Below are 14,262 nucleotides of genomic sequence, written 5' to 3' on the forward strand. Positions count from 1 at the left end.
CTAAGTAGTTAATACCTAATTGTGATTATTGATTCCAAGAAATACAGGAGTTGAAAATGTAACATTTAATTTCTCTGATGAAATTTATATTGTTCTTCTTTATTAGAAATTCATTGAATTTGAAGACTCTCAAGAACAGGAAAAAAAGGACTTACAGACCCGAGTGGAATCTTTAGAATCTCAAACAAGACAACTTGAGCTCAAAGCAAAAAACTATGCTGACCAGAGTAAGTAAAACATTTCTTCTCATAAGTACACTAAAGACTGGGCTCGGCCAGGCGTGGTGGCTCATGCCTGTAATCCCAGCGCTTTGGGAGGCCAAGGTGGGAGGATCACTTGAGGTCAGGAGTTCAAGACCAGCCTGGTCAACATGGTGAAACCCCGTCTCTACTAAAAATACAAAAATTAGCTGGGCATGGTTGTGCGCACCTGTAATCCCAGCTACTTGGGAGGCTGAGGCATGAGAACCATTTGAACCTGGGAGGCAGAGGCTGCAGTGAGCCAAGATGGTGCCACTGGACTCCAGCCTGAGCAACAGAATGAAACTGTGTTCCCCCTCCCCACCCCCGCCAAAAAAAAAGCGTGGGCTCTAATGGTGCAATGACTCATCCTGAAATTTGACTAAGATTCTAAATACAAACTTGGAATTGTCATCCCAGACTGGAGTGAGACCTAGGAACTAGGGTTAGTTCTTCTTTATTCACATTTTCACATGGTGCCCATGTATGCAGAAGTGACTAAACCTATCAGACTCAACTTCTTCAGTTTAGCTCTCAGCCTTTGTTTGCAGGTAACGTTATGCTGTAACCATTATGCAAGTGTGTGCGTGTGGATCATTTCCTCTTATTTTGAGCAAGTACACGAAGTTCCATTTTTTCTGTTTTGCTTTGAAATGTAAAAATGTAAGATAAACTTACAGCTTTGAAGTATGTATTTAAAAATGACCTAAGCATGTAATTAGATACTAGAGAAAAAGTACTGAATCCTCTGTTTTGCTCCTTTTTAATGGAAAAGTGGGGCCATTTGGGGGAACAGAACTTCATTTTTCAGAATCATTTTATTTTTAATATAATTTCATGTTTTCTTGGTTTTTAAAATTATTGTTTCAAACCTCAAGGATGATTTTCCCCTTTTGGCTAATAAAAACAGACCTAATTAAGTCAAAATTAGAAAAAAAAAAAGGTGAGAAACTTTATGGCCTATTTTCATGTCTGATGTAGGTAAGCAGACAGTTCTCTGCCTTTCTCTCCCAGCACTGTAAACTTTCAGAATCCTAGGGAGCAAAGGATGGCCAGGTAGCTACTCTATCCACATTACTCATTAAGACTACATAGTGACACCAGCTATAAAGGTACAGCCATTCATGATTGAAAGCCTTTGCCAGCAGTCTTGGAGCATGTGTGAGAACTGACTGTTCTCTCTCTAGTACTCTGGAAAGACGGAATAGAGCTAAATTAAAACCACTAGAAATCTGGAGTTCAGGCCGGGCGCGGTGGCTCAAGCCTGTAATCCCAGCACTTTGGGAGGCCGAGATGGGCGGATCACGAGGTCAGGAGATCGAGACCATCCTGGCTAACACAGTGAAACCCCGTCTCTACTAAAAATACAAAAACTTAGCCGGGCGAGGTGGCAGGCGCCTGTAGTCCCAGCTACTTGGGAGGCTGAGGCAGGAGAATGGCGTAAACCCGGGAGGCGGAGCTTGCAGTGAGCTGAGATCCGGCCACTGCACTCCAGCCTGGGTGACAGAGCGAGACTCCGTCTCAAAAAAAAAAAAAAAAAAAAAGAAAACTGGAGTTCAAGTTTTCTAGAATTCAAGGAGAGCTCAAGTGGCTATTAAGCAGATGCCCTAGAAGAGGGCCAATGGATGTTTGGTAACAGAAGCCAACTTTAGCGAGACAAAATGAGCCATGTGTCATGCTTTGTGTTTTTAGACTTGTGGATACCCAGAGTTGTTGGATACCTTTGTTAACATTGAATACATTGAGTGACTTCTGTGATTTCTTCCACAGAAATTTGAGGTTGCCTGGGTGTGGTGGCTCACAGCTGTAATCCCAACACTTTGGGAGGTGAAGGTGGGAGGATTGCTTGAGCCTTGGAGTTTGAGACCAGCCTGAGCAGGATAGCGAGATCGTGTCTTTATGATAAAAAAAAAAATTAAAACGAGGCCAGGCGCGATGATTCACACTTGTAATCCCAGCACTTTGGGAGGCTGAGGCGTGCAGATTGCTTGAGCTCAGGGGTTCGAGACCAGCCTGGGCAACATGGTGAAACCCCATCTCTACCAAAAATACAAAAATTAGCTGGGTGTGGTGGTGCACACTTGTAGTCCCAGCTATTTGAGAGGCTGAGGTGGGAGGATTGCTTGAGCTTGGGAGGTGGAGGTTGCAGTGAGCTGAGATTGCGCCACTACACTCCAGGCTGAGTGAGACCCTGTCTCAAAAGAAGAAAAAAATTTGAAGTCTTAGAGCACTGCATGATGTGACTCCACAGGGCATCCACTAATAGATATAGCACTGGAGTCGCATTACTATAAGTACCACTCATCTGGAGAAATGGTCTTGTGGCAATTGCAAGCTTTTGGTACATTTCAAGAGTTGAGCCTTTTCTGTTCAAGAAAGAAAATTTAACTATTGAATGTAATATTTAAATCCTAATTTGATCGTACTTTTTTAAAGATAGAGACAAGGCCAGGCATGGTGGCTCACGCCTATAATCTCAGCACTTTGGGAGGCCGAGGCGGGCGAATCACCTGAGGTTAGGAGTTTGAGACCAGCCTTACCAACGTGGAGAAACCCTGTCTCTACTGAAAATACAAAATTAGCTGGGCATGGTGGCACATGCCTGTAATCCCGGCTACTCCGGAGGCTGAGGCTGGAGAATCACTTGACCCCGGGAGGAGGAGGTTGCGGTGAGCCGAGATCACACCATTGCACTCGGCCTGGGCGACAAGAGCGAAGCTCTGTCTTAGACAGACAGACAGACAGACAGACAGATAGATAGATAGATAGATAGACAGACAGACAGACAGACAGACAGAGACAAGATCTCATTATGTTGCCCAGGCTGGTCTTACACTTCTGGGCTCCAAGGTGCTGGGATTTCAGACATGAACCACTATGCCTGGCCTGAAGGGATTAGATAATATTTTAGAACCAAACACTAAAGGCACAGTTGACAGACTCAGCCTACCTTTCATTGTTTTACGTATTAAGTTTTCTTGTTGATATGTGTAGGGTACCAAGTTTTCTTTCTGTTTTTTTTTTTTGTTTTTTTTGAGACGGAGTCTTGTTCTATCACCCAGGCTGGAGTGCAGTGGTGTGATCTTGGCTCACTGCAACCTCCACCCCCCGGGGTCAAGCGATTCTCCTGCCTCAGCCTCCCAAGTAGCTGGGACTACAGGCATGCGCCACTATGCCTGGCTAATTTTTGTATTTTTAGTAGCGATGGCATTTCACCATGTTGGCCAGGCTTGTCTCAAACTCCCAACCTCAGGTGATCCACCTGCCTCAGCCTCCCAAAGTACTGGGATTACAGGCATGAGCCACCGTGCCCAGCCTGGGTACCAAGTTTTCAATAAGAAATTATTATTATTTATTGAAACTGGATCTCAGTCTGTCAATCTGTCTAACATGTGCAGTGGCAGGATCTCCGCTCACTGTGACTTATGCTTCCTGGGCTCAGTCGATCCTCTAGCCTCAGCCTCCTGAGTAGCTGGGACTACGGTCATAAGCCACCATGCCTGGCTCATTTTTGTATTTTTTGTAGAGATAGGGTTTCACTATGTTGCCCAGGCTGGTCTTGAACTCCTGAGCTCAAAGCAGTCCACCAGCCTCAGCCTCCCAAAGTGCTGGCATTATAGGCATAAGCCACCTTGCCCAGCCCGAAAAAAAATTTTTTTTTCTTTTTCTTTTTCTTTTTTCCTTTTCGAAATGGAGTCTTGCTCTGTCGCCCAGGCTGGAGTGCAGTGGTGCGATCTCGGCTCACTGCAACCTCTGCCTTCCAGGTTCAAGTGATTCTCCTGCCTCAGCCTCCCGAGTAGCTGGGATTACAGCTACTTGGCCCCCCAAAGTGCTGGGATTACAGGTGTAAGCTACTGTGCTCGACCAGAATTGCTTTTTTGACTTAGAAAGGAATTCCTTGTCTAAAATCCTTTTATGCGTTAAGTACTTGTCTTCTGTGATCAGAGGAAGAATTACCTTGTACTTGAAATTGCATTTTTGATATCAAAGTACCTTTAAAATGTCTCACACTCAAAAAAGCAGAAGATAGTGCTTTTTTTCACAAAAGTATCTAAGTGGAGTGAATGACTATTTCACATATATTAGCCCTTTTATTACTCAATTAAAAAAATCTGTTTCCTGATCCTTTCTAGTAAATGTAAACAAAATATAGTGGTTTCTTTTCTTTTCTTTTTCTTTTTTTTTTTTTGAGATGGAGTCTGGCTTTTTTGCCCAGGCTGGAGTGCAATGGCATGATCTTGACTCACTGCAACCTCCACCTCCCAGGTTCAAGCGATTTTCCTGCCTCAGCCTCCCGAGTATCTGGAATTACAGGCACCTGTCATTATGCCTGGCTAATTTTTGTGTATTTGTAGAGACAGGGTTTCACCATGTTGGCCAGGCTGGTCTTGAACTCCTGACCTCAGTTGATCCACCTGCCCTGGACACCCAAAGTGCTGGGATTATAGGCATGAACCACTGTGACCGGCCTAGTGGTTTCTTAATTAAGGGAGGTAATCAATTTAGGAGACTATTTGAGTATGTCAGTTTTTTTTTTTTTCATTGCCCCAGATTTGTTATCCAGTCCAAAGAGTCATACCTTTTTTGGAATTGTCATATTCTGTGGTATCCGTCTTCTCATTCCTCTCTCCAAAAGCATTAATTATGTTTTCCATTTTAATTCGAAGACTTTATAAAAATTAGATCATTTAAAAATAATTGACAATACTCTAGGGAAGGGAGGAAGAAATTCTTTATCAAGTATTAGATGTGGTCTTGAGCTTAATTTGATCTAAAAACTTTATTTTTGTTATGAATATATTATCCTCCAAAGAATTTCTCCTCCTGGGAGTCTGCTGTTCCATTCCGAAATAAAGCTTACTGTATAAAGAACAATTAAGGAACTTACAAACTGTGGTTAATCAAAATTGACCATTCAGATGCACAAAGTTGATAACACAAAATCTTTTTCCATGAACTGAGTCATTTTTTGAGCTAGACTCTTGTTCTGTTGCCCAGACTGGAGCGCAATGGCACCATCTCGGCTCACTGCAACCTCTGCCTCCCGGGTTCAAGCAATTCTCCTGCCTCAGCCTCCTGAGTAGCTGGGATTACAGGCATGTACTACCACACTCTGCTAATTTTTGTATTTTTAGTAGAGATGGGGTTTCACCATATTGGCCAGGCTGGTCTCGAGCTCCTGACCTTGTGATCCGCCCACCTTGGCCTCCCAAAGTGTTGGGATTTCATGCGTGAGCCACCGCGCCTGGCCGGAGTCATCTTTTATTAATTAATGCTTTGGAACTTACTCACTTCTCCTGTTTTTGAGATCTTGCAGTCTTTTTCTCTTTTCTAGCAAATTGTTTTCCTTTCTCTTCTTCTGTTTTTTTTTTTTTCTAAGCCTTAACTGGTGTAATATGAATTCTAAGTATATCTTAAATTTTCTTCGTAGTTTTTATTTTACCACACTTAAACATTCCCCCAGTTTTTCTGGGGGGAAATTATTTGACTGTTTTAAATTATTTGACTGTGTTTTCACTTTACCACCATAGCGTTTTTTTTTTTTTTTTTTAATCTCCAATATGAATCAAAACTTCTTATTTTTAATTTAAAAAATTACTTATTTCTTAATTCTTTTGAGACATTCCAGCTCTATTGCCCAGGCTAGCATGCAGTGGTAGGATCATGGCTCACTGTAGCCTCAGCCACCTCCCAGGCTCAAGCAGTACTCTCACCTCATCCCTGAGTAGCTGTGACTACAAGCACATGCCACCACACGTGGCCAAATTTTTTTTTTTTTTTTTGAGACGGAGTCTTGCTCTGTCGTGCTGGCTGGAGTGCAGTGGTGCTATCTTGGCTCACTGCAAGCTCCGCCTCCCGGGTTCACGCCATTCTCCTGCTTCAGTCTCCCGAGTAGCTGGAACTACAGGCGCCCGCCACCACGCCTGGCTAATTTTTGCATTTTTTTAAAGTAGAGATGGGGTTTCACCATGTTAGCCAGGCTGGTCTCGAACTCCTGACCTCAGGTGATCTGCCCACCTTGGCCTCCCAAAGTGCTGGGATTATATGCATGAGCCACTGTGCCCGGCCGAATTTTTGTATTTTTTGGAGAGCCAAGGTTTTGCCATGTTGCCCAGGCTGGTCTCAAACTCATAGACTCAACAATCTGCCCACTTTGATCTCCCACATGTTGGGATTATAGGCTTTAACCACTGCGCATAGTCTAAAAACTTCTTAGTTTTTAAAAAGGTGATGTAGGAAGTCATCTTTAAGTGTCATTAGTTCCCTATACTATTGGAAAACCAAGATTGGGAATGAGTGCTTTTTATTTTTATTTTTATTTATTTATTTTTTTGAGACGGAGTCTCGCTCTGTCGCCCAGGCTGGAGTGCAGTGGCGCGATCTCGGCTCACTGCAAGCTCCGCCTCCCGGGTTCACACCATTCTCCTGCCTCAGCCTCCCGAGTAGCTGGGACTACAGGCGCCCACAACCGCGCCCGGCTAATTTTTTGTATTTTTAGTAGAGACGGGGTTTCACCGTGGTCTCGATCTCCTGACCTTGTGATCTGCCCGCCTCGGCCTCCCAAAGTGCTGGGATTACAGGCGTGAGCCACCGCGCCCGGCCATGAGTGCTTTTTAAAAGACGAAAACAAATTTAAATAAATGTTATGTCAGGAATTCATTAATTCTTGTTTGGTATAATAGAAAACAGATGATCTGGGCTATCTAATCTTAATATAACTGAATTTTTTTTTTTTTTTTTTTTGAGACAGAGTCTTGCTCTGTCACCCAGGCTGGAGTGCAGTGGCGCAATCTCAGCTCGCTGCAACTTCTGCCTCCCAGGTTCAAGCGATTCTTTCTGCCTCAGCCTGTTGAGTAGCTGGGACTTCAGGTGTGTGCCACCACACCTGGCTAATTTTTGTATTTTAGTAGAGATGGGGTTTCACCCCTATTGACCAGGCTGGTCTTGAACTCCTGACCTCAGGTGATACGCCCGCCTTGGCCTCCCAAAGTGCTGGGATTACAGGCGTGAAGCAGCACACCCGGCCTGATTTTTTGTTTTTTAAATAAAATATGAGACTAGGCCCAGTGGCTCACAGCTGTAATCCCAACACTTTGGGAGGCCGAGGTGGGTGGATCACTTGAGGTCAGGAGTTCAAGATCTGTCTGGCCAACATGGGGAAACCCATCTCTACTAAAAATACAAAAATTAGCTGGGCATGGTGGCGCTTGCCTGTAATACCAGCTACTTGGAAGACTGAGGCAGGAAAATGCTTGAACCTGGGAGGCGGAGGTTGCAGTGAGCCAAAATTGAGCCACTGCCCTCCAGCCTGGGCAACAAAGCAAGACTCCATCTAAAACAAAAAAAGAAAATATGAATTTTGTGATAAAGTAAATGGAACCCAACATTTATTTTAAAATAAACATTTATTTAGGGCCACTGAGATGACTGTTGGCAGTATCTGTAGTGGGAGGAGAGGTGGATACAGTTTTTTTGCAGAGTGCCATTTGTTTGAGTGCTGGATGATAACTAACTGTACCTTTTCTAGTTTTTGTGTTTATATTTGTACAGTGTGTTAGTGTCTTTAATTTTAAAAGACTGAGTTTGTCAATTCTCATGAACGTATTTTAGGGCACATATCCCTTTTAAAAAATAGCCACAATGAAAATTCAAGTTCTGCTCTAAAGACTACTTCCTTTGTTAAAAGGGGAAATTTTGGTTAAAGTTATTTGCTATTTGAGAAGCAAGAAAAGGTAAAGAAATAGGAATTGAATTAAAAGATACACTTTACAGCTTTTGATAGTGTGGAATCTATCATGTTGCATGATTTAACAATGTTGAGAAGTTGAGTCTATAATACATTTTTAAACAATTTTTGATCATGTTTGATTTTGGAGATTTCTGATTACTTTTCAAAATCTAAACCAATATAAGAAATATTTTTTACTTTTTCCAACATGAATAAAGGATTTTTTAAAATGCTGTATATTATTCCTTATCTAGGAGTAGCAATAATACTTTCTGTTAATTAATATGAACCTTAAGGAAGAGTCTGTAATCGATATTGTGTGGAATAAGGAAGTTGTGAATTGAGAAAGCCTTGTTTGCGCTTTTCAAGTGTGTAAGGAGTGTAATCAACTTTGCCGTTCGGCCGGGCGCGGTGGCTCAAGCCTGTAATCCCAGCACTTTGGGAGGCCGAGACGGGCGAATCACGAGGTCAGGAGATCGAGACCATCCTGGCTAACATGGTGAAACCCCGTCTCTACTAAAAAAATACAAAAAACTAGCCGGGCGAGTTTTTTGGTGGTGGTGGTCGCCTGTAGTCCCAGCTACTCGGGAGGCTGAGGCAGGAGAATGGCGTAAACCCGGGAGGCGGAGCTTGCAGTGAGCTGAAATCCGGCCACTGCACTCCCGCCTGGATGACAGAGCCAGACTCCGTCTCAAAAAAAAAAAAAAAAAAAAACAAAAAAACTTTGCCGTTCATAGTGTGACAGTAATAGGTCTTTGTCAGAAAGTACTTTTTATATTCATTGTCTCTGTTGTGTGTTGTGTATTTCTATCTTGTATGCCAAATATTATCTAAAATTTGAGTCAAGCAAGTATAGATATTTTAATACAGTTGAAAATATTAAACTAGTCCAGTATGCCTAGCATTCTGCCTAGGTATGGTTGTGGTACACAAGAGTATAATATGGTCCTTGTGGTCAAAGAAATCGTAGTTTGGTGTGGGGAGGAAGGGGAAGATTATGTATATGGCCTACTAGTCTTTTTTCCCTATATATTATGTTTTTATATCATTGCAGTTAGAATGTATATTTAATTCGTATCTTTTCTTTAACATTATCATATTTTTCCTTGTTGTATAATCTTTATTATTATTTTTTATGTCCACATAAATTCACCATCCAGAAGCTATGCCATCTATTAACAATTTTTGTTTTCCCTGAGGACTATGCTTTAGTTTTTCCTCTAATGAGAATTATTTAATGGCCACTGCATTTTTTACCATGGCAACCTAGAAACAGAACAAACGTTGAAATGCAACCATAACAACTAGTTTGAACCTTACCTGGTTGGCATATTTAAATTGTTTTTTTTTCTTGATCCACGTTTTATACATGTATAATGAATATATTATGCTCTATTGTAAGCTATCTCAAATCCTTTGTGGAATGAAGAGGTGACTCAGGGTAAAATAAATGTAAGAAACTTAAAATACAAAAACCAAAAACTTCTGTTGGTTGGTTGGTCATTTTTCCTGGTATACTGAATCATATTGCAGTAAATATTTTTTTACATCTATAAGTTTTCCCTTCTGTTGGTAGTTTTCTTAGAATATATTTAAGGAAGTAGGTCAAGGAACTTGAGTGGTTCTTGGCATATAATAGTTTGGCCATTTCTATTATGAATAGAATTGGAGAAGTAAGGGTTAGTAGCAAATTCCATTTTGCTTGTCGTAACGTATGAATTTGAACCATTATTTACAACATATTAGCACACACAGCTGATAATAGAATCATCTATTATTTGATTCTCTCTTAGGAAGCTTGTGTTACCCTCAGGCTTCTTGAATTTACAAGTTATTTTTCCCTGAGTATAGAGCCATTGCCTTTTGTGGAGAAGATGAAAAGATTTAGATGACAGTAATTTTTTTTTTTTTTTTTTTTTTTTGAGTGGGTACTTCTTAATTTGGTGGCTATGTTTTTGGGGGGAGTACAGTGTTTTTTTTTTTTTTTTTTTTTTTAAGAGATGGGGGTCTAATTCCTGTGTTTAAGCGATCCTCCCACCTCAGCCCTCCTGAGTAGCTGAGATTACAGGCGCATGCCACTACACCCATGGCTATTATATTTAGACTCTTCTTTAATTCTGCCCTTCCTTCTTTTAAATGAAAATTCATTTTTTTGAATTAAATGGAAAAATGTTGTTGGCACTGAAGTCAAATGTATTAGATCCTTATACTCTGATGTTTCTACCCTTTTCGTCCCCCATGTAAGATTCCTTTGCTTTTTACATCTTGTATCAAGATCTTAGTCTAATAAAATACCTTCAGGCCTTCACTTTGAAACATTAGTATGGGAAGGAAAACACTTCTTATTTCTTGGTCATAAGAATAAACACTCCACTAGGTAGAAAGTTGGGGGAGATATTAACATAAACAATAATGTAATTTTTATTTTAAAGGAATAAATGGCTTAAAACAGACCTTCAACACAAGGTGGTTGACAGATTAAGAGTTTTCACAGCACATAAACCATTTTAAAGTTGCCAGGTGTCATTTCATGTCAAAGTTAATATTTGAGAGAGCCTAAATATTTTCTGTCACTGTTTTTCAAATCACCTAAAAAAATACGTTCAGGCTTGTACAAAACTTTATCAGATCCTTTACTGTGCTTCATGATTAGCAATGAATGTTAGTATTTTGGAAAAATTGAATAATACTGTAATGGGACACTTTTTCCACTTTAGTTCTATCTCAATAGGCAATTCCTTCTACATAATTTTAAGAAGGATAAAAGTAGATTACAATGATTATATATATATATATATTTTAATGATCATATGTATTTTTGTTGAAAGTATTTTTTTAATGAGGCAGCTTTAGGAGTTTGAATTATATCTTTTGGTTTTATTTTTATTTTTTTTGTTTTGTTTTGTTTTTTGAGACGGAGTCTCGCTCTGTCGCCCAGGCTGGAGTGCAGTCGCGCGATCTCGGCTCACTGCAAGCTCCGCCTCCTGGGTTTACGCCATTCTCCTGCCTCAGCCTCCTGAGTAGCTGGGACTACAGGCGCCCGCCACCGCGCCCGGCTAATTTTTTGTATTTTTAGTAGAGACGGGGTTTCACTGTGGTCTCGATCTCCTGACCTTGTGATCCGCCCGCCTCGGCCTCCCAAAGTGTTGGGATTACAGGCGTGAGCCACCGCGCCCGGCCTATCTTTTGGTTTTAAAAGAATGACTAGGGGCCGGGCGCGGTGGCTCAAGCCTGTAATCCCAGCACTTTGGGAGGCCGAGACGGGCGGATCACAAGGTCAGGAGATCGAGACCATCCTGGCTAACACGGCGAAACCCCGTCTCTACTAAAAACACAAAAAATTAGCCGGGCGAGGTGGCGGCGCCTGTGGTCCCAGCTACTCGGGAGGCTGAGGCAGGAGAATGGCGGGAACCCGGGAGGCGGAGCTTGCAGTGAGCTGAGATCTGGCCACTGCACTCCAGCCTGGGCGACCGAGCCAGACTCCGTCTCAAAAAAAAAAAAAAAAAAAAAAAAAAAAGAATGACTAGGAAGTTAATTACTTAGAAAGCTACTTTTAGTCTGTTTAATCAGAATCTAGTTTTTTGCAATATTAAGAATATATGTTTAATAAACAATATATAGCAGCTCTTTCTTATTTAGAGTCTCCATATGAGTGGGAAATTAGAAAATTAGGCACAAGATAGTTTTTGCAAACACTAACATTACTTCTGCTTCATTAGGTAATACTTGTGGTCTTTAGCTGTTTTATGTTTTATTATCTGTATTTGGGCTCTTTGATTTTTGTAGTCTAGTGTTGTCTATTGAGAACCTTAAAGTTGTAATTTATAATTAATATCTAGAACTAAAGGTATCAGAAAATTAAGTTTATGAGTAAGAGTTAAACGATGTTTGGTGATTTGCTTAGAGAACAGGGAAAATAAGAATAATTTGATTATTCCTTCAAACATATAAAGAGATGGGTAAGGAGTATAGCAAGCTGTTTGTCTGTTATTTTGGAAGATAAAGTGAGAGAAAATGAATTTTTTGGCTTTGGTTGGTCATGAGGAAGTATTTCTTGGCCATGAGGGTGATACACAGGAATATGTGCAGAGGTAAAGCGTGGACTGTCCCTACATAGAGACTTCAGGTAGGAAGTCTTCACGGAGGAGAAGCATCAACTTTGTTGTGGATGGCTTAGATAACATCTTCAAGACAGGGATCTGTCGGATCACTAGAAGTTTCTACCGCTGGAATTCTTTGAAGTTATCCTACTCTGTTTTGAGAATATAATCATTGATTCATGGTAGTTTTAAAATATGTATTATTTCACATTGTGTCATTGATTAATAACATATAATACCTGAAAATGTTTCGAAGTTGAGAGACATGGTAAAGGACTTAGTTGGTGAGGAGAGGTTATTACTGTTTTGATGTGGTTGTCTGAGATTTCTTTGCTCTTAAGTCGGCCTTGCTTACCTGGTGGGACTTCCGATGCTAAATTGTTCAAGGAGAAGTTTCTGAAAGACCACATGTCAGTCTTCTGAGGCCCAGCAACAGTTGGACTATCTGCCTTCCAGGAACAGTAAAAACTGATGATTCCTTTTGAGAAGGCAAATAATGAGTTGGATATGGCATTCTAGCAGGTTTGTTTCTCTTTCTTCCCCCCGTAGGCCTATCAGCAGTCTGATGGGGCAGAAGACAACAGAGATGGAAGGTGTTCCAAACTTGGCAAAGGCCATCAATCTCAGGAGGTAAGCTCTGATTTTGAGCCGGCAGAGCAGGTGGCTCTTCCTGCCTTAATCTTATCCTCTTGCTTTTTGGAAAGATGGATAGAAAGAGCGCTCAAAATGAGGCTGAAGTATCTCCATTCATTATTATAAAGGGGAAATTTAGGATTTGTCTTTTGATAGTTCTTTTTTCTTGCCCCCTCACCTTTTTTTCTTTTTAGGTAACATGATTTGCCTTTTTTTTTTTTTTTAACTCCCCAGAAAATTAGCAATTTTTAAAATGACAGTTACTTGTCAGTTGTTTTGGGATAGGTAGGATGAACAGAATCTTGTTTATTTCCAGTTAATCTTGGCTTGGAGCTAGTTTTGATGAGTAACATGACAAGGATTTAGAATTTTCCCTGAGATCGTTTTGAAGTTTAGGTTTACGTGGAACTATTAAACATGAAATGATCTTTTAATATACTTCAAATGGAATGCAACAATATAGGTATAGGTTAACTTCATGGTACTTGAGGCTTTTGAGGATGTCTATAGTCCTTGCCCAGGTGGACTTTTCTTTCCTGCTTTCTCCTTCCCTTCTGCTTCCTTTACTTTTCCCTTTATCTGATTCCTTAGTGACATTCGGGACTTTAAAGAAATGGCTCTTCCACGTGTTAAAATGACTTCTCAAAAATGTTTATACTACCTTATGGGACTTAGGCCTTGAGTAAGCTGAGTTCATTGGATATGTTGTTGTACTGAGTTATTGTAAGTATTTTCAGAAAAGAGAGGTTCTGAATTTGTATTATTTGATCTCGGTGTATGTGTGTATATTTTCTATGTATTATATGATCAATTATATATGATCTTTGTATTATATGATTTATATTATAAGTACCTACAAAGATAATACTAAAATTTAGAATCGCAGTATAGGTAAAGAAAACATGAAATACAGAAAGTCATAAAACAGGTTCTTGCTATAGGTGTTAGGCAGGAGAGAATATACCACCAGAATAGCATTCAGAAAATCATTTATAATAACAGACGTAAACTATCCTTTTTTTTTTTTTTTTTTTTTGAGACGGACTCTTGCTGTGTCACCAGGCTGGAGTGCAGTGGCGCAATCTTGGCTCACTGAAGCCCCCACATCCCGGGTTCTAGCGATTCCCCTGCCTCAGCCTCCCTAGTAGCTAGAACTACAGGCGTGTGCCACCATGCCCGGCTAATTTTTTGTATTTTAGTAGGGAGGGGGTTTCACCGTGTTGGCCAGGATGATCTTAATCTCGGGGTTTCACCATGTTGACTAGGATGGTCTTGATCTCCTGACCTCATGATCCGCCTGCCTTGGCCTCCCAAAGTGCTGGGATTACAGGCTTGAGCCATGGCACCTGGTCTTTTTTTTTTTTTTAAGATAGAGTCTCACTCCATCACCCAGCCTGGAGTGCAATGGCATGCTCTCGGCTCACTGCAGCCTCTGCTTCCTGGGTTCAAGCAATTCTCCTGTCTCAGCCTCCTGAGGAGCCAAAGTAAACTATTCTTAAAACATAATGGGGACTGGAGGCAATGGCTCACGCCTATAATCTCAGTACTTTGGAAAGCCGAG

At 40.9% G+C, this 14,262-nt stretch overlaps 1 protein-coding gene across 20 annotated transcripts in view; it reads left to right on the forward strand.

The window, feature by feature from the left end:
* Window positions 1-14,262, forward strand: part of SPAG9 (sperm associated antigen 9) — a 161,083-nt gene that overhangs the window by 39,822 nt on the left and 106,999 nt on the right. For 17 of the 20 annotated variants that reach the window (XM_077971066.1, XM_077971065.1, XM_077971063.1 and 14 more), the window contains exon 2: window positions 107-227. In XM_077971066.1, coding sequence (XP_077827192.1) covers window positions 107-227 — 121 coding nt within the window. Of the gene's footprint in view, window positions 1-106; window positions 228-12,617; window positions 12,699-14,262 lie in introns of those variants that run through there. The other 3 variants (XM_077971088.1, XM_077971092.1, XM_077971093.1) reach the window with 1 other exon arrangement.

Source organism: Macaca mulatta, chromosome 16 (genome assembly GCF_049350105.2).
Source record: "Macaca mulatta isolate MMU2019108-1 chromosome 16, T2T-MMU8v2.0, whole genome shotgun sequence".
NCBI lineage: Eukaryota > Metazoa > Chordata > Mammalia > Primates > Cercopithecidae > Macaca > Macaca mulatta.